Source organism: Cyprinus carpio, chromosome B5 (assembly GCF_018340385.1).
Source record: "Cyprinus carpio isolate SPL01 chromosome B5, ASM1834038v1, whole genome shotgun sequence".
In the NCBI taxonomy this organism is placed as follows: domain Eukaryota; kingdom Metazoa; phylum Chordata; class Actinopteri; order Cypriniformes; family Cyprinidae; genus Cyprinus; species Cyprinus carpio.
The window spans coordinates 630,573-651,005 of record NC_056601.1 but is presented as its reverse complement, the minus strand read 5'-3'; the positions used below and the strand labels follow the sequence as shown (position 1 = coordinate 651,005).

Sequence of the window (20,433 nt, the reverse complement as noted above, 5' to 3'; positions counted from 1 at the left end):
ACAGGTATATTTGTAGCAATAGACAACAATACATTGTATGGGTCACAATTATTGATTTTTTTTATGCTAAAAATCATTAGGATATTAAGTAAAGATCATGTTCCATGAAGATATTTTGTAAATTCCGTACCGTAAATATATCAAAACTTACTTTTTGATTAGTAATATGCATTGCTAAGAACTTCATTTGAACAACTTTAAAAATGATTTTCTCAATATTTAGATTTTTTTGCACCCTCAGATTCCAGATTTTCAAATAAAACCATACATAAAAAAAAAAAAAAAGTACCTAATACTTCAGATTTCAAAAAAATAACCCAAAAAACTGACCCTTATGACCAGTTTAACATATACAATGCAACATACATAACACACCTACTGAACAGACCAGCTTATGTTGATCAGTTTGACCATCACCAAAACAGTCAATAAACTATATATTTTTTGGATTCAATTGTCTGCTATTTAATATGATTCTGCGTTGCTCTCGTAATCCTCATATTATACACATAGATATTATGCATAGATATAATATTTCTTGGGTTTAATTTGCAGGTAAATGGCTGGTTTTAACAATTAATTATGAACATTTTTACAGTGTTTTAAAAATAATAAAATATATATACAGTTGTTACACTTTTATTAAATAAATGATGTTGCTTCTCTGAACATAGATTACTATATTGTTTGGATTCAACTGTCGGCAATTTAACATAATCCTGCATTGCTTTCATACATCATATACGTACGGTATAAATATTAGACATAATTTTGTCTTTCATTTGTAGTAAATGGCTGATTTTAACAATTAACATCTTTACAGCATTTAAAACATACATATATATATTTAAAAATTAACATTTTACAGCATTTGTTACCAGAACATAAACCATGGGTGGATTACTAAGTTATCTGTATACACGTGTGTGTGTGTGTGTGTGTGTGTGTGTGTGTGTGTGTGTGTGTGTGTGTGTGTGTGTGTGTGTGTGTGTACACATTATTTAACAATTTCCAAAAACATATAATATGAAAAATATAATAATAATAACATAAAAATTAACAGCATTTATGAACAGAGAATAGATCTTGCTGCTTCTCCTGCTGTGGAGTTATCTGGATTCAGCTGTTGTGACTTGACACAATCCTGTTTTGTTTCATCCTCCAAAACTCATCTCTGAGTCGTTGTCATAGCAACAGGTCCATAAGCTCAGACCTGTTTTTTTTTAATGGAAACAGGATTATATTTTGTCTGTTAAAGTCTGTCCCAGTCTCTGCATCATTCCTGCGAACCAGAGGATGCAATGATGTAGTATTATTATAATTCTTTTAATAAGAGAATAATTTAAAATAATATAATCATACTGTTGACAATAATAGGCACAGCTGTTTTTCTTAGTGTGGATTACTTCTTTAGTGTGTTGGTCTTCAGTTCAGCTCAGGAGATGCTGTCCGTTGTGCCATTAAAGAACAGTACATGGTGCTCTTACATCATAAGAAATCATTTATGATTTACGTTGTTTCCCGGCTGCATTTCCGGCTTGTAAAAAGAGCTTTTATACCATTAAGTGAATCTGGGTGCATTAGTAACTGGCATAGAAAAAACACATGAAACCTGTAGAAATGCAAGGGAGACGAAAATGTAAATATAATGTAATTAACATGTAATTCATTCATTAAATGTAATATTTACACATTTAAGTTATCCCTAACTTTCAACCAGCCCTTTCTCCTTGTAGTTGCCTTAAAAATTTTTAATTTAAAATAACAATAAAAAATAATAAAAGAAAGTCACTTGGATAAAGCATCTGTCAAATGCATAAATGTAAATATAATATAATATAATATAATATAATAATCAGTCAAAAGTTTGGGTTCAGTAAGAATTTTTTTCTTCTTTTATTCAGGAAGAACACATTAAAATTAATCAAAAGACTTTTACATTGTTACAAAAGGTTTATTTTTTGAATGTAAAGAATCCTGAAAACAAAACAGTATCATGTTTCACACACACACACACACACACACACACAAATTAAACAGCACCACTATTTTCAATATAATAATGATAAATGCACCGTGTCCTCATTTCTAACTTCTGGTGCAGAGCCAAACTTTGTGGGTTCAGCGCTGGTCCGAGAGAGCCGCAGCAGTAAAGATGGAGACGATGATAAGATCTACTTCTTCTTTAGCGAGAGAGCAGTGGAGCTGGACTGTGACAGTGATCTGACCGTGGCGCGGGTGGCACGAGTGTGTAAGGTGAGAGTAAACTCTGAAAACACCAGACGGCTACTGAGTCAATGTGCAAAAATATACATGCTTTAAAATATATTTGTATACTTTTTAAAATGTGTTTGCTATCACAAGACTATTTAAAATGAATAAAATTATATAAATATATTGTAATAAAATAAAAAAATATATATTGTATATATATATATATATATATATATATATATATATATCTATATATATATTATATATATATATCATATACATATATTATATATATACTATGTGTGTGTGTGTGTGTAATTTTTATTATATACAATTTATTTTATATTATATTATTATATTATATATTTATTATTTTTATATTTAAAAAAAAATGCATTTGTTACATGACATGACTATTTAAAATTTCTAGCGAAGGCAGGTTTTTATGATATCTTGTTAACTGAACGATTACATGAATATGATCATAAAATATACTTTTATATTGCAATATATGTTATTTATTGCCACTTGTTTCTGACACAGAATAATAAAAAAAAATTAATAAAAAAAAAAAGGTAACTCCAATTTTATTTTATTTTATTTTAGTTAATTTCTCACAATTTTCTTTTCAGACAATTTGAACAATTCTGAATTGTGAGATATAAACCCAGAATTGCACGATTTGAGCGCAAAATTAAAAAGTCAGAATTGCTAATTGTTAACTGAGAACATTTTGAATTATGAGTTTTAATTACCAGCTGCCTTTTTTGATTATTTTTTTCATCCCGTGGTGGAAAAAAGCTTTCATAATTATTAAATGTACTTTCATATGTAACGAAAAAAGAAAAAAAAGTGTATTTGTCATTACAGGACTCTTATTGAGACACTACATTAATATTGTCATAAAAAAATATTTATATAAATATTTTTGTAATGGAATATACATTTTTAAATACATTTTTATATTTCTTAACATGGCTGTTTAAAATTACTAGCGAAGGCAGGTTTTTATGACTTCATGTTAACTGAAAGATTGCATGAATATTATTATAAAATATATTTGTATACTGCAATATATGTTATTTATTGTTGCTTGTTTCTGCCACAGAATAATGCAATAAAAAATGTAACTCCAATTTTTTTGCATGATATAAACGCAGAAATATAAAGTCAAAATTGTGAGATAAAATTACCAAACTTTTTCATCCTGTGGCAGAAACAACCATAAAATCGCGACTACCAAAGAAGAAAAAAAATTATTATATCACAACATAAAATAATAAAATACCACTAAAATACTTACCAAAAAATAAATTTTTTAAAATAAAATATGTATTTTTAAATATATTTTTATACTATTAGAAAAGTGTTTGTCATGTTAAATTACCAGAGGAAGGGTTAATGACATCACACTAATTGAGAAACTGTGTATCGCTGTGTTTAAGAGGAGAACATAAGCTCTGAACTCACATACAGCGGAGCTAAAGGACCAGAAGCTTTGAGTGAATTGTACCTGTATGTTAAAACCTCTGTTACTTGCTTCTGATTTCAGGGAGACCTGGGTGGCACACGGACCCTGCAGAAGAAGTGGACCACCTTCCAGAAAGCTCGGCTGATGTGTTCTTTCCCCGAGCGCCACATCACCTTCAATAACCTGCGTGCCGTCTTCACCTTGCCCGGGACGGACTGGAGGAGCACCAGTTTCTACGGCATCTTCCACGCGCAATGGTGAGCAAACACACACACTGCAATCACTATACTGCCAAAAGTATTGGCTCCCGCTTCTAATGAGCAGGTTTGACTACTTTAGTCCTTTCCGTGAGTACAGATCTTAATGTTTAAGCGTTGTGTGGACAGGACCTTTTTCTATTCTAACATGACAATGGCTCAAGGTTCAAAAAGAAAGTCCTAAACCTAGCTGAAGACTTTGACAAACTTTTACAAATATGTTTTTTTTTACTTCAATGCTGAACTTTTTTTTTTTTTTCAAAGAATCCAGAAAAAAAAAAAAAGCATCACGGTTTCCACAAATAATAAGCACATAACTTTTTCCAGCATGGATGATGAGAAGAAATGTTTCTTGAGCAGCAAATCAGCATGTTAGAAAGATTTCTGAAGGATCTTGTGACACTAAGACTGGAGTAATGATGCTGACATCTCTATATATTAAAATAGAAAATAGTTATTTTAAATTGTAATCATATCTTACGATATGAATGTTTTGCTGTATTTTTAATCAAATAAATGCAGAGGGAAAAAAATTAGATTGTTGCTTAGTAGAATTGAAATGAATTGAAAATGAAAGGCAGGAAATTTATGTTGCTTTTTTTAACCGAAAATATATATAAAAAGGTTTTCTTTTCTTGTTTATATACAGTATCTGATCACATTAACTTTACCAATGGACCGAGGTAGAAGAACGCTTCATTTCTCATAATTCTTTCTTCTTATTATTCCAGTTCAAGCAGGGTTTATTTGAAATTGTATGATGCTGTTTAAAAAAAAATACTTTAATATTTAAGGCAAGGTTCAAAAAGAAAGTCCTAATCCCAGCTGAGTTCAAATGTAGACCTTGAGCCAAAAACTTCCAAAACTGTGGCAACAAAGATGGAAACATTGTATGTGTATTTAAAAAAATGTGTGTTTCCATCTCTGTTGCAACAGTTTCAGTTGTGTCTAAAATGACTGTATTCATATGTACAAGTGATTGGTGTTTGGTGATGAGTTTTTGTCTCAAGGTCTGCATTTAAAGTCACAGCAGACCAGTCAAGTTCTTCCACACTGAACCTTGCCTTATACACAGAGCCATTGAGATGTTAGAATAGAAAAGAGTCCTGTCCAAACTGTTGCTTTAAAATCAGAAGCACACAATTCCCTAGAATATCATTATACGCTTAAAACTCATTAAGATCTGTACTCATGGAAATAACTATCAAAAGCCAAACATTATAATTGGATAAGGCCCAATACCAATACCATTATACAGTAAATTGTAAAAGTCAAACTCTCCCCTGCCCTCTACAAATATAAAAGTGTCACCGTGCCAAACATCCAGCCGTGATCCTCAAGTGTAGAAAATGCTGTGCTGTCATTATGTTGACAGTAAGGCTATTACTGTTATAAAGCAGTGTTTAGGTTCAGACTGAGTCTTTCTCTTCATGCTTTGCTCTCTCTCTCTCTCTCTCGTTCTCTCAGGGGGGATGTGGACGTGTCTGCTGTGTGTCAGTACCAGATCGGAGAGGTGAAAAACGTGTTCGACGGGCCGTATAAAGAATACAGGGAGTCATCTCAGCGATGGGGCCGATACACTGGCCCCGTTCCCAGCCCTCGACCCGGAGCGGTGAGCTCAGCAAGACAAAAAAGATTTTGAGAGAGAGTACACTTTAAAAAAAAATAGATTTTTGTGCATACAGTCATTTTTCAGCTCGTAAAGCAGAACTTAATAAGTGTCCTGTTGGATTACAACGGTTAAAAAAGATTTTGAGAGAGAGTACACTGTAAAAAATGAATCCGTACAATAGCACACAACATTATCCATTCATTTTACGGACATTTCTGTTAACTCTAAAACACAATACAATGAAGAGTACAATTATAAATACTGGTGAAACACCAGTAAAAAAATCAATACAGAAAAACCCATGATCAGAAAAGGCGATTTGGAAAACCTTGTATTTAGGAAAACCAGGTGATATGAATATTTTGAGGAGTATAGTGATGTTTAGCAGGGTCATTTAGAGCTTAACTAAAAAATATAATTTACAAATCTTTACATTTAGTCATTAAGCAGATGCTTTTAATCCAAAGCGACTTACAAATGAGGACAATAGAAGCAATCAAAACCAACAAAAGAGCAATGATCTGCAAGTGCTATAACACGCTTAACAGTACGCAAGGATGTTTTTATAATAGATAAAAAGAAAACAAGTAGATAGAATAAAAATAAGAAAAAGGAACGCTAGTGTTAAAGGGTCTTTTTTAAATAAAAATAAAATAAGTCAAAAGAATAGAAACAGAATAGAGAATGCTAGTGTTAGAGGATCATTTTTTTATAATGATAAAAAGAAAACAAGTAGATAGAATAAAAAATTAAATTGAAAGTATAAGAGGGTCAAGTGTTTTTATTGTTATTAAAAAAAGAAAACAAATAGATAAAATAGAGTTAGAAGAGATGTTTCTTGAAGATGGCTAAGACTCAGCTGCCATTTGTTTTTCTGTTTGTTTTTTGTTTTTACTTTATTCAGCAGGAACACATCAAATCAATCAAAAGAGAAAGTAAAGACTTGGACTTTTACAAAAAAAAATAAAAATATATATATATATATATATATATATATATATTTTTTTTTTTTTTTTTTTTTTTTTAACTTAAATGCTGACCTTTTTTTTATTAAAGAATCCAGAAAAATCACAGTCTCCACAAATATTAAGCAGCACAACTGTTTCCAACATGGATGATGAGAAGAAATATTTCTTGCAAATCAGCATTTCAGAGAGATTTATGAAGGATGGAGTAATGATGCTGAAAATACAGCTTTGCTATTACTTGAATAAATTACGTCTATAACTGTATATTAAAATAGAAACCGTTATTTTAAATTGTAATCATATCTTACAATATGACTGTATTTTTGATTAACTGAAAATATAAAAAAAGCTTTGTTTTTCTAGTATATATATCTGATCACATTAACTTTACCAATGGACCGAGGTAGAAGAACGCTTCATTTCCCAAAATTCTTTCTTCTTATTATTCCAGTTCAAGCAGGGTTTATTTTAAATTGTATGAAAAAAAATAATAATAATTGTTACATTTGAAACATACTCGTCATATACAGAATGACATGCTATATAAAGTTAAATAAAATCTCTTATCAAGTTAAAAGACCTTCCTGTCTGGTTGTTTCCACAGTGCATCACAAACTTTGACAGGGAAAGCGGCTACAACAGTTCTCTGCAGCTGCCTGACGCCACGCTGAACTTCGCCAAGAAGCATCCGCTGATGGAGGACCGCGCAGAAGCTCGCCCCCTGCTGCTCACCAAAGGCATCAACTTCACCCGACTAGCAGTGGACAGAGTGAGCTCACTGGACCAGAGATCCTACAACATGCTCTTCATCGGCACAGGTATGCTACTGGAGGTGAAACACGTAAATGACTGCAGTATATTTGACAGTTTTCTGCATCGTCTTTATTGTTCCTTTGTCCTTTTGTGCACAAATATGAATAGAGCAGCCAAAGAAACCATTTTATTAGCCATAATGTTGTATCTAAGCGGGAAAGCCACCTCCATGCAGGAAGGTCAGTCCTTCAAATAAAAACTGAAAAGATGTATTTGGCCTTGACAATCTCACATAAACACACTCACACTCGTCTCTTTAAAGCGTCCGATGAGTCCAGTAATGCACCAAATGCACACAAAAGACAAATACAGTACAACTAGTGTAACATCTTAAATGTAATTAATATATATAAAATGAATAATTTTTTGAATTATTAAAAAATAATTTTTAATTAATGAATTAATAAAAAAAATGCTAATTTTAGAAGAAAATTTTAGATGGCAAAGGCTTTTGCATCCGAACTCTTCATATATATATATATATAGATATATATATTATATATATATATATATATATATATATACAATAACTTTTATATATTAAAAAAAATATATTTTTTCATGTCTTAGGACTATTGAGACACTGCATGAATATATTATAAAATATATATTTGTAATAAAGTATACATTTATAAATATATTTTAAATTAAAAAAATGCATTTGCCATACTACAGAATTATTTTTTAATTAAAATTTAAAGCAAAGGGTTTTTCATATTAGGTCACACACACACACACACACACACACACACCACACACACATATATATATATATATATATATATATATATAATAAAATGTATTTGTCATGGAGAGTTTAAAATTACTAGTGAAAAAAAAAACAGCATATTAATTGAAACACTGCATGAATTTAATAATCATAGTATAATTAAAAAAAAAATGTATTTGCAGGACACACTGCAGGACTATTAATAATTAATAATGAAAGTAAAATGGCTTAAAAAAAAAGCACTCCTAAAATATACACTTCCCCCCATACATTCAGGTATAGTTAAACCTCATATCTACTACTGTTAGCTGTTCTGAGTGCAGGCAGCACCTGAGGCAGTGTGTGTGTGTGTGTGTGTGTGTGTGTGTGTGTGTGTGTGTGTGTGTGTGTGTTTAGTGTGTGTATGTGTGTGTGTGTGTGTGTGTGTGTGTGTGTGTGTGTGTGTGTGTGTGTGTGTGTGTGTGTGTGTGTGTGTGTGTTGGACTGAGGATTAAGAGTGAACATAGATAGTCTGACATGAGCAAAAATGGCAGGGTGGATTTGTAAAGCACACCCTGTAGCTCTTCCGCTCTCCTCCGTTATCCCTTTTCTGCACTCGCCCTTTTTTCTCCTGACGGAGAGAGGGGTCAGTAGCACATTATCTGACAAGCACTGTGTGTTGAGGACGGGATAAAGTACACACACACAGAGTTATGATAGGTCACGGCACCAGCTGGGGTTTATTCAATTTTCCTGCCGTAATCGGCGTAACCTTGTTCCTAAAGTCCAATGACGGAAAAATATGCCATGTTTTGATGATGAATTAATGGACTATTTGTCTCTCCTCTCTCGCCTTTTCCCTCTCCTTCCCCATTACATTATTTCTCACCGTATGCATATAATCTATCCCCATCTATCTGTCCTCCCGCTCCCACTGTTTGTCGTTCAGCGGATGGATGGCTCCAGCGTGTGGTGATTCTGGGTTCAGAGGCTCATGTGATAGAAGAGATCCAGCTGTTTGATCGGCAGCAGCCGGTGGACAGCCTCACCATCTCACACAGCAAAGTAACTTCTGATCTCTTTAAACGCACACCTCTCTCACACCTGACTAGCATTAACCGCTTCTGAGCCCAAAAACAGAATGCGTTTATTGTTTTACTCATTCATTCCCAGTGTTGAGGAGTAACTATAGTTACATATAACAGAATTTTAATTACATTTGAATTACAATATACATTTCAATATTTTCTCTCTCACACACACACACACACACACACAAAGATTTAATTGATTTCTTTCCCAAATTGCATTGATGGCTCTAAAAAATATGAGACGCCAATGTTTCAGGAGTTTAGGACACATGCTTATTTGATAACCGTTTATTTCCTATTTTAGTTTATGTGTATGCTTTATTTTTTACTGTTTTTTTACTGTTTTTTCAAGGGCAGTGTTAGATGCCAGTGTTTTCTGTCACAGCTATGCAAAGATTTGATTTCAAAAACTATAGCTAGGTTTCATAGCTATTAAACTGTATCTTCTTATAATTTTAAATCTGTATTTAACCTCAGAACGATCTCAAAGTAAAAAGAGGTTTTAAAGAGTGATTTTGTGGTTGCTGTGCTTTAAATTAAATCAATAAGCCCAGTGAAGCTGTGCTTTACAGTGAATTTATAACAGCTCAAACCCCCGTAGCTGTTATAAATTCACTGTAAACCACGGCTTCACGGGGCTAATTGCTTTTATAAAACGGTTATTCCATATACGCAGTACGGTTCCACAAAATAAAACAGAGCAAATAAAGTGTAATGATATTAATAAAAACAGTATTCTTCCACCAAACAATGTAGTTCCTCAGAAACAGTTGTGGTCGCAACAAAGTGGTTGCCAAGCAACACACAAACGTAAACAAATTGTATGTTACATTGTAGAGTAATTTACAACAGCTTCGAACGTGTCTCAACCAATCAGAATCAAGGACCGGAACTATCCGCTTTATAATAAATTATTATATTAAATGTTGAGTGATTCTTGAAGTCTGACAGTAACAGTGTTGAGTTCTACTGTAAGGTCAACCCTGCTTGGATTAAATGTTTAAAAATGAATAATATTTGAAAACATGCTTTAGAACTTTAGAAGTAATTGAAATAGTTACACTACTTGTTACATTTTAAATAGTGTAACTTGTCATCTGTAACCTTCCCCACACTGTTGATTCCCAAATCTTTCCGTTCGTTCTCCACAGAAGTATTTGTACATCGGTTCACGCTCGGAGGTTCTTCAGCTGCCCTTGGCAAACTGCAGCCGCTACCATTCACAGCCAGACTGCCTTCTGTCCCGAGACCCATACTGCGCCTGGGACAGCGAGGGACGCGCTTGTGTCCGCATCGACCTCCACCGGGGGTACGTTCTTCTGTCTATGAGCTGCTTCTGCTGCTAACATGCTTTCCGTGTTGTGGAGGGACTAGTTACATGCAACAGAATTATGTAATTGAATTATAAAATAAGGTAACGCTTTATTTGAAGGTGTCCTTGTTACACGTGTTACATGTACTTACTATTATAATAACAATACAGTATGTATAATTACATGCAAGTAACCTTAATCCTAACTCTAATTTTATAGTAGGCCTAAGTACATGTATATAATTAATATCACTCAGTACTTAAATGTATAATTACAATGTAACAAGGACACCTTCAAATAAAGTGTAACCCACAATGGTCCTTGTTACAGTGTAATTATACATTTAAGTACTGAGTTATATTAATTAAGTACACATACTTACTATAAAGTTAGAGTTAGGATTAGGGTTTGCTTTAAGGTACTTGCATGTAATTATGCATAATGCAATGTTATTATAATAGTAAGTACATGTTACACGTGTAACCTTAAAACAAAGTGTTACTGTTTATTTCTGTAGGATCAGTTTTTTTCTAAAGCAATGTTAGATGTCAGTATTTCCTTTCATAGCATTGCAAAGATTTGATTTCAAAAACAGTAACATAGCTATTAAACTATAACTTGTTATGGTGGCTGTGCTTTAAAAATAAATTATTATAGCCTTAATTCAAATGATGAATGATTCTGAAAGACTGACAGTGATTAGTTTTGAGTTCTACAGTAAGGTTTACCCTGCCTGCTTTAAATGTTTCAAAATGATTAAGACTTGAAAAAATTCATTAGAAATTTAGAAAAGTAATCAAATGAAATCACTTACATTATTTTAATAAAGTATTTGAAAAATGTACACTACTTTCTACATTTTAAATAGTGTAACTTGTCATCTGTAACCTCTTAAAAATAAAGGTGCTTCTAAAGGTTCTTCACAGCAATGCCATAGAAGAACCAACAATCTCTTTCTGAAGAACCTTCTTTCGCCACAAAGAACCTTTCTTCAGATGTTCTTTATAGAACCATTTAGACAAAGAAAGCTTCTTCTATTGCATCGAGAAGCACCTTTATTTTAAAGAGTGTATTACATTTCCAAAGTAACCTTCCCAACACTGCATCCTTTCACCATCATCCATCCGCTGCTTTGCTCATTGTGCCCTCCTCTTTATTGCCGCTCGCTCCTTTCACGTTCCACCCCTCTGTTCTCCTCCACAGGACCCTCTTTGTGCTTTAAAGCTGCATCCCTATAGCAGTGTTTCTAACAGCCTTCTGACACATCCTCAATATTTGTGCTCCCCCACAGCTCCACATCCACACTCTCGCAGGACCTCATGCTGGAGAGGTTCAGCCGAGGAAAAGCCAAGTTTGAGAAGCCTTTCTCCATCCCCAGTCCTGGTACGTCAGACGTATGCTGCCCCCTGCAGGCCTGGACCCCTGTAGTGAGGTCACATACACTTCAAAGTGTCAACCAGAGCACTGACAAAAAAGCAACTATGCCTGATTTATACAGTGTTTATATCACCTGTCATAATGTGAAAAAAACACTAATATTTTAGGAATCTGTCTTGTTTAAAATTAAAAATTGTTTTATCATTTATTAGGCAAATAACAAACTGAAACAACTCAATTCTCAGTTTTAATGAATTTGCGTTTGTATGCAAAAATTTGAGCTGGCAACATCTCTCCAAACATTTTACAATTAAATCGAATTTTTCTATTAAGAACTGCAAGTAAATAACTGTAATTTGGCATCTTAATAAAAATAATAAAGTGCTTTATTATTTCATGTAAAACTTAAATTCGAATTACGACAATAATTATATTTTGGCATTAGAAATACTACTGTGGATACTGGTGGTCTAATAAATATGTTTAGCACTGTATGAACCAACATATTTATATTGATATTAATGAAAATTAATTACATTAAAAAATTTACAATTTTAACTTTGTTTTGGTTTTGTAATGACATTGAAGGTGAGACCTATATACAGTATATACATATATATTTATTATTATTATTATTATTTAAAACTAATTTCATTTTAAAATTACCTTTACTTTTTTTTTCAATTAAAAAAAAAATATACAAAAAAATAATACCAGACAAATAGAAAAAAAAGAAAAAAGAAAAACATTAATCTAGAAAGAATATAATTTTGTTCCAAATAATTTAATTATTTTCAGTAGCTGAAGAGAAATAGTAAATTTTTAGCAGAAACCTTTACTAAAAATGCAAAATGTAAAACAAAATAATAATAAATTGAGTCTTTAATTGAGATTATTACATTTATAAAATTTGTATTATTATTTAAAAAAATAAAATATCATATATTAATGTTGTTGTGGTTGTTTTTCTCCCCAGAACATTCAAATTTTAGCAGGAACTATTACCAAAACAAAATCAAAATATATGTAAAAAATGAATACCATATTATTACATTTATTTTTATTATTATTTAAAAAATAAAATATCATATACTAATGTTGTTGCTTTTTTCTCCCCAGAACATTCCATTTTTTGCAGAAACTTTTACTGAAACAAAATGCAAAATGTAAAAAAAATAAAAAAATAAGACTATTGCATTTATTTATTTATTTCATTTTATTTATTTTTATTATAATTAAAATAAATAAAATATCATATATTAATGTTGCTTTTTTTCTCCCCAGAACATAACATTTTTTAGTAGAAATTATTACTGGAACAAAATGCAAAACGTAAAAACAAATTAAGACTGTATTGCATTTATTTATTTTTAATATTATTTAAAAAATGAAATATATTAATGTTGCTGTTGTTGTTGTTTTTCCCACCAGATCATTCTAGGTTGCGAAATGTGACTGTGGTTGTCGGGTCGGATCTGGTTTTGCCCTGCCATCTGGTTTCCAACTTGGCGCAGCCTTTCTGGGAGCTCAGCGAACGTGAGCTTGCCTTGGTGGAAGGTGAGGCCCCGGGGCCGCGATTCGACCGGGCCCTCCGTGCTCTCGTCATTCCCCAAGCCGGGCCCCTTCAAGCGGGCCGCTACATCTGCTACTCGGAGGAGCAAGGCGTGAAGTTCCAGACGGAAAGGTACCAGGTGGCGGTGGTAGCCAGCGCACCGGTCTTCATGGAGGCCCGCGCTCCGGATGGCAGCATGGGTTTGTTCTGGGTCCTGGTGATCACTTTGGGTGCCGCTTGTCTGTTGCTGCTCACTGCATCTTTGTATCTTCGTAGAAGATTGAAGTTGGCACTGGGAAAAGGGGCGGAAATGAAGCCACTGGAGAGCACTTTGGTGTACCCCATTACTATGCCCAAAGAGCCTCCGAGCCGGCCGTCATTTGTGCCGAGCAAGATGGCAAATGATGAAGATCGCTTTTGGGAAACGGGGGCGAATTATTACTACTCAGACGGCTCCCTGAAAATCGTGCCTGGGCATGCACTGTGCTCCACCGGAAGCTCGGCACCGCCGAGTGCAATTCCCGGTCAGCCTATTCACTCTCCGAGCAGGCTGAGCCTCACCAACATTCGGAGCTCAAGCGCCAACGGATACATCCGACTCAATCTGAGCACGGCCACAGAGGAGAGATCCGGCATTGGAGCGGGAATGGGAATCGGGATGGGCGGCCGAGACAGCGACTACTCCAGTCCATTCAAAGAGGAGCTCCGGAAAACTCTGCAGCAGAGGAGCGTGCTTCCCGACGCCAATCCCGAGGAGTCTTCTGTGTAAATCCCACAGGAAAACGACAGAAAACCTCACCTACCTCCCTCCCGCTTGGGGAACTCTCTTCATCCGCAAACTCTTTCTTCTCTGTCAGCACTTCCATCTCCCGTGCCATGAGGCCACCGTGCTTCACGACATTCCCTTGGATTATTAACACTCGACCGAGCTTTTGTAAATGTCTGTATTTAAAGGACCAGACGACATGGCCTCGTGTTGATCTTGGCTAAACGCAGGTACATCTATGAGAGGAGCCCAACCAGCCAAATGTAGCTGTCAGTCTGATCTGCGCATGGGGCAGGCGTCTGACAACAGATCCCAAACATTTGGCAAGCTGCAAGAGGATGCAGAGTTTATTTTTGACGTCTTGAGGTTGCTTGCCTCAGACACATTTTTTGCACCCTTTGAGAGAGGAGACGAGGACATGCATAAACTCAAATCAAAGCTTGATGACAATCACGCTCGAGGAAAGCAGAGCAGAAATTATTAAAGACAAGAGAGTGAGCTGCGAAACCGAAACAAGACTTGAATACTGAACAAATGCTTTGCCTTTCTTTCTTCGCAGCTCAGTAACTTTTTTAAACAATGTCTTTTTTTCTGAGAATGTGTACTGAGACTCGCAGCACTAATATATAATGAGGTTTTTCCATGTCTGTTTATTGCAAGGATTTCTTCTTCTTCTTCTTCTTCTTCTTTTACGATTGATAGTCTCATCTGAAATGTGAAAGGATTACCAGTGCTAGTAGCATGCAACAGAATGTTGTGCTAAGACTGTGTTGGATGCGACAGCAAGTGCATTATTGTATATATTTGGCTTGAGCTGCCAAATGAAGTACAACCCCAGTGTTTGCCTACATGATAAAGCAGGTCAATGAAGACACATGAAGGAATACGGATGGTAAAGAAGACTCCGCCCACGTTATGAAGCCGAATTGTTCTGCATGAAAGTGATCCTTTACTGACTACAAGGAGCTGGACTTTTTGAAGAGGTCCAGAATGAACGGCAGAGGCTACGGCTGATCAAACACAGGTGAGACTAGACTACACCAAATCTTATATTTGGGATGTTTCCTTAATTTGAGATTATATGAAGGCGTGAGACCTAGTCTGTTTGAAATTATACATTGCCGTTCAAAAATTGGTGCGATTTTTTTTTCATGTTGAGTCTCTTTTGTTCAACAAGGCTGCATTTATTTGATCAAAAATGCAGGAAAAACTGTAATATTGTGAAACATTAGAACCGTTTTCTATTTTTCTGGCCTAAAAGTGTCCGGCCAGCCAAAACCGTAAATCGTAGAAACACCAAATTTGGCAGGATGGTCCCAAATCTCCCCCACTTCTCAGGTGCACACACACACCCCGATCAGACCATATGTGGCGCTATAATAAGTACTTTTACGTTTTTGCTCATATCTCCGCAACTATACAAGTTACAATCAAAATGATTTTTTCCTCTGATTCTCTGCGTCAAGTTGAACAAAACGTATATCTCAGATTTTTGCCATGCATTGTCTTTTTCAATCTACTTTTTAAACTCGTTCTAGACCATTTGTTCAATTGACGCCAAATGTTGTGTGTATCATCTAGAGACCCTCATGACAAAAAGTTACCAAAAGAATTTGGATTCATCAAATGGTTTAGAAGATATAGTTTAATAAGTGCATGGAGCAATGGCTACTAAATATAATGGCATATATATCTTGACTAATTAAAATTAAACTTTTCGTCATTAGTGTCTATAGATGCTACATGCAAAAATGTATCAGGATCACGTCGTTTAAAATCTGTGTAAATGCCTGAAATAGATTAACTTTGCGTAACATGCATTATAGTTTCATAAAGGCTTAAACGAATTTAATCATTTTCTAAAGAAATCTGTGATCTCCAAAATTCCTTCATATTTATTAATATATCATAAGTTCAGAAATTATTTCTCAAGTTGTCAGACATGACTGCATATATTGCGGTCCAGTTAAAATAAAGAGATTTTATTATTTGTCTATTGCAGTAAAATACACTTTACTCAGTACACTTGCAAAATGTACTTACATTTACATTTAGTCATTTAGTAGACACTTTAATAGATTAAATAATTAATTTTAAATGTATTGTAATGATGTTAAAATTCCCTTTATATGATACTTAACTACATATTTATGGTGTCTTAAAAATAGTACAGTCAAGTACACTATGTAAGTGTACTCTGTAAGAGTATGTGTACTAAGTACACTGTCATTAATAGCACAAAAAAATAGCACTTTAAGTACTTTATGCTAAAAGTATACTTATATCATTCCTCCAGTCTTCAGTGTCACATGATCTTCAGGAATCATTCTAATATGCAATATTTATTTGAGACAGACATTATTTGTTAAGTATTCATTTCTTTAAATACCACCAAACCTTTGAACGGTAGTGTATAAAACCAGCAAATTCTTCATATGTGAGACAGATGTAAAGATAACAACAACAACAACACTAATAATACCAATTATTATTATCATTATTGTTCATTTTGAATATTTTTATGAAAAAAAAAAAGATTTTAATGACTTAATATAAGACAACAAAAACACTGTTAATAGACATATTTTGACTTATTTTGATTTTGTCTGAATAACCTATAAAAGCTCAAAACTGACTCTCTTTTGTCTTTCAGTGTGGGCTTTGCAACTCTTAAAGACTAAATACAAAAACAGGGTGAAAGCAGAGGACATTTCGTTCCGTTGACTTTGATTGTGAAGACACATGAAGGAGATTTTTTGGGGTTTTTTCGTGACCCTGCGGGTGGAGAGGCACTACGATGCTCATCACGGATCCATACTTTGCTGCATGACGTTCTGCGAAATATATCGTGTCAGTTTCAACAACAAATCAATAGTCTCATGTATTTCAAAAAAGGAAGAAAAAACAGCAACAGTTTTCGTACCTGTGCCTCTTCACCTCGGGTGAAGCCAAAGCAGACTGCAGACATGTTTCTTCTGATTTTCGTTTCTTTTTATTCTCTATTTTTATGTTTTGGAATTTGTCCATTGCACAGAACTCAAGTGTTGTCTGAAATCTTGTTTTGGTGGAATGCTATTCTTTGTGGCATGAGAGCTTTACGATTTTCTCATTCTGTCATTGGCTCTTTTCTAGTCTACGATCTACTGCATAAGAGGGAAGTTTACACTTGTTAGAAAAGATCTTTGTACTAAAAAGAGCACCGAGAAGTGTCAGATTAACAAGGATCCCATCCTTTCTGCCAGGACTATTCAGGGTGGGCTTCTGACTCTCTTGAATTTGTGAAATTTCTCCGTTCTTAATTTCATTGTTCGCCGTCTAATAACTTAAAGTCAGACGTATTTTCACTGAGCGACCAGAAGTGTCGCAAATGCTTGTTTGCATCATGCATGGCTTTTTTGTACTGACCAGTATTTCCTGCTTGATTAGAAAAACAAAAATAAAATACGGTCATCGCAGTTCATTTCAACTCACATGGCTTTAAACCTGCTGTTACTTTGTGAGTTTTTGTATTACGAAAATCTCTTTTATTGCAATTCAAGAAATCTTAAAAAAAAATCTTGCTGTTATTTTTATTTTATTTTCCTCTTTTTTTAGGTAATTAAGTAACTTATTTTGCTTGTACAAAAAGTTGATATTTATTACCATTGTACATATGCCCTTATTTTTTATAAATGTATATATCAACAGAAAATAAAAGCAGAGATCAGTTCACAGCGAGCAGGTTGTGTATGCTTTTTTTGAGTGTTCGGCTGACTTTAAAATGCCATTGAAATGTAAGGTGTTTGTGCAGAATGTCTGTTTTGTGCTTTTCACACTGCTTCTGCTAAAAATATTTTAGTTCTGGTTATTTATTTATTTTTTTGATTGATTATTTTTATGACAAGTCTCTAGACAGCAGAATGATAAACAGTAGCACAAAAACATAATGTAAAATTCAGTTAATAAATATTTCAGTATTTATTTAAATAAATATGAGTGTCCTGTAGGCATAAAGAATATTATATAAAACTATTTTACTTTATGACAAATTGGTGGCAAATTTATTCATAAAATGTATCAATATAAATCAATATAAATTTATGCAACATCAATAACTCCATCTGCCACCATCAACAACTTGACACAGATGCTTATTTATGTCCCTGGAGCACTAAACCAGTCTTATGTGTCATTTTTTCAAAACTGAGATTTGTACATACATGAATAAATGCTCTTTCCATTGATGTATGGTTTGTTAGGAGGACAATATTTGAAATCTGGAATCTGAGGGTGCAAAAAAATCCAAATATTGATAAAATCACCTTTAAAGTTGTTCAAATGAAGTTCTTAGCAATGCATATTACTAATCAAAAATTAAGTTTTGATATATTTGCATTAGGAAATTTCCTAAATATCTTCATGGAACATAATCTTTACTTAATATCCTAATGATTTTTGGCATAAAAGAAAAATCTATAATTCTGACCCATACAATGTATTGTTGTCTAATTCTACAAATATACCTGTGCTACTGATGACTGCTTTTGTGCTGCAGGGACACATAGTAAACTCTCTAAAGCCAAATTTTTACAACTGTGCCGTATTGCCAAACTATGTTCCTGTGTCATCCCAAAAGATGCAGAATCATTAGTACATGCATTTACAGTATTATCACAACTCTCCTTGACTACTGTAATGCTCTTTTCTTTGTTTGGACTACCATGCACTCTATCTCCCGTTTGCAATATATTCAAAACTCTGCTATGTGAATGTTTATTTACACTAAACGGTCTGCTCATATCACCTGTGCCCTCTCGTATTATTTGCAAAATCCACCTGATCACCTTTAAATCACTCTCTGACTTACTGTCTCCGTATATTCCCTCTCGACCTCTTCCATCTTCTGGAGGTAAACTGAGATTTCATCTATCGTCTGTGGGAGGCAGGTCTTTCTGTGTCTCTTACGACAATAACCACACTGCATGAATTTAAGCCTAAACTCAAAAGCCGATTCGTTTCACCTACTGCTGGTCGTAATTTGTTTCTTCTGAAGCTGTTATGTTTCTCTGTTTGAATTTGATTGTTTGCACTATTATTGTGTTTCATGTCTCGGACTTGGTCAGATGTCTACTGTTCATTTAAGTGATTATGTATGAAATGATTGTTTGTTGAGCTATATAAATTAAACATATTATTGTTAATATGTTTTTACGATTTTTCTCGAAACATTTCCATAGACCTCCTACAACCACAGAGGTTTCCGGACCCCATTTCTAAATCCTAATCAGTTGTTAGTGCGCAGATTCAGCCAAATTGTCAGCCAAAAATGTACTGTAAAAATAAAAACGGATGTGGAGTGACCCTGTAAAGTCCTCTAACGACCTCCCCAGGTCCATTCTGGCTGTTACCTTGAATTGTTTGATAGATTTCCAAGGTGTATCCAGCCAAACTCTTGGCTCGGGCGGACTGACCTCACACCACGTCTGTTTGCCAAGCTCTCTGCAGAAATCCATTGCTCCGGGGGGAGTGTAGACCATCTCCCACCGCAATCATGATTGTTCCCTGTTACACAGCTTCCAGTAACTACCGTCAACCGCCACAAGACAAACGATGTTGTTTTATAGGCATAGAGCTTGAGGTTACAGCATCTTATTGATGGGGATAACAATAGTGGTGATGATCTGGGCTCGTACTCACAAAACATCTTAAGCCTAAAAGCAGCTCATAACTCACCGAAAAAATAAAAAATAATAAAAACAAAAAACTCCTAAACTTACAAAGAAGTGCTGAAACTATAACTCCTAAATCTGTAGGTGTAGTGACAAAATCTCATAAGCCACTAAGACCAAGCCACAAACTATTGCCGGCAAGAACGTAAACATTTTAGTAACACACTGCATTTATTTGCACACATATGTTTTCCCATGCATCTTTTTTTGGTTTTGGAGGTTATTCCAACTTCAAATTTTCCTTTGATTATATCCTTGCTTTCATTAAGCAGCTGGGCAAGAAGTAACAGCGGTTCTTATTTTCTTTTACGTTTACATGTCTTGCTATCAGTCATGATCATTCTACTCTGTTAATTATAAGGCTGTTTATATGCATATTCACTAATTGATTACATGTAAGAGGCTGACAATTACCTAAACATATAAACACTAAGCCTGCATTTTAAAATCTTTACTTGAATGTGGTAACATTGTTTTTTTTAAAACCTTTATTTGAATATGGAAACATAATATCGTGCTCTACAATAATTCTATGAATAAATCTCTGACAGAGACTATCAGCCAATCACCGTGTGAATAATT

The 20,433-nt window shown here is 34.1% G+C and overlaps 1 protein-coding gene across 1 annotated transcript in view; it reads left to right on the top strand.

Annotated features, from left to right (window-relative positions):
* The window catches only part of LOC109059903 (semaphorin-4C-like), a 31,919-nt gene extending 14,059 nt beyond the window's left edge, over positions 1-17,860 (top strand). The window contains exons 7-15 of the mRNA XM_042723516.1: positions 2,105-2,256; positions 3,767-3,942; positions 5,410-5,554; positions 7,127-7,340; positions 8,994-9,109; positions 10,287-10,444; positions 11,740-11,831; positions 13,257-15,167; positions 16,797-17,860. Of these exons, the coding sequence (XP_042579450.1) occupies positions 2,105-2,256; positions 3,767-3,942; positions 5,410-5,554; positions 7,127-7,340; positions 8,994-9,109; positions 10,287-10,444; positions 11,740-11,831; positions 13,257-14,146 (1,943 nt within the window). The 3' untranslated portion in view covers positions 14,147-15,167; positions 16,797-17,860. The remainder of the gene's footprint in view (positions 1-2,104; positions 2,257-3,766; positions 3,943-5,409; positions 5,555-7,126; positions 7,341-8,993; positions 9,110-10,286; positions 10,445-11,739; positions 11,832-13,256; positions 15,168-16,796) is intronic.
* Positions 17,861-20,433: the final 2,573 nt, after the last annotated feature.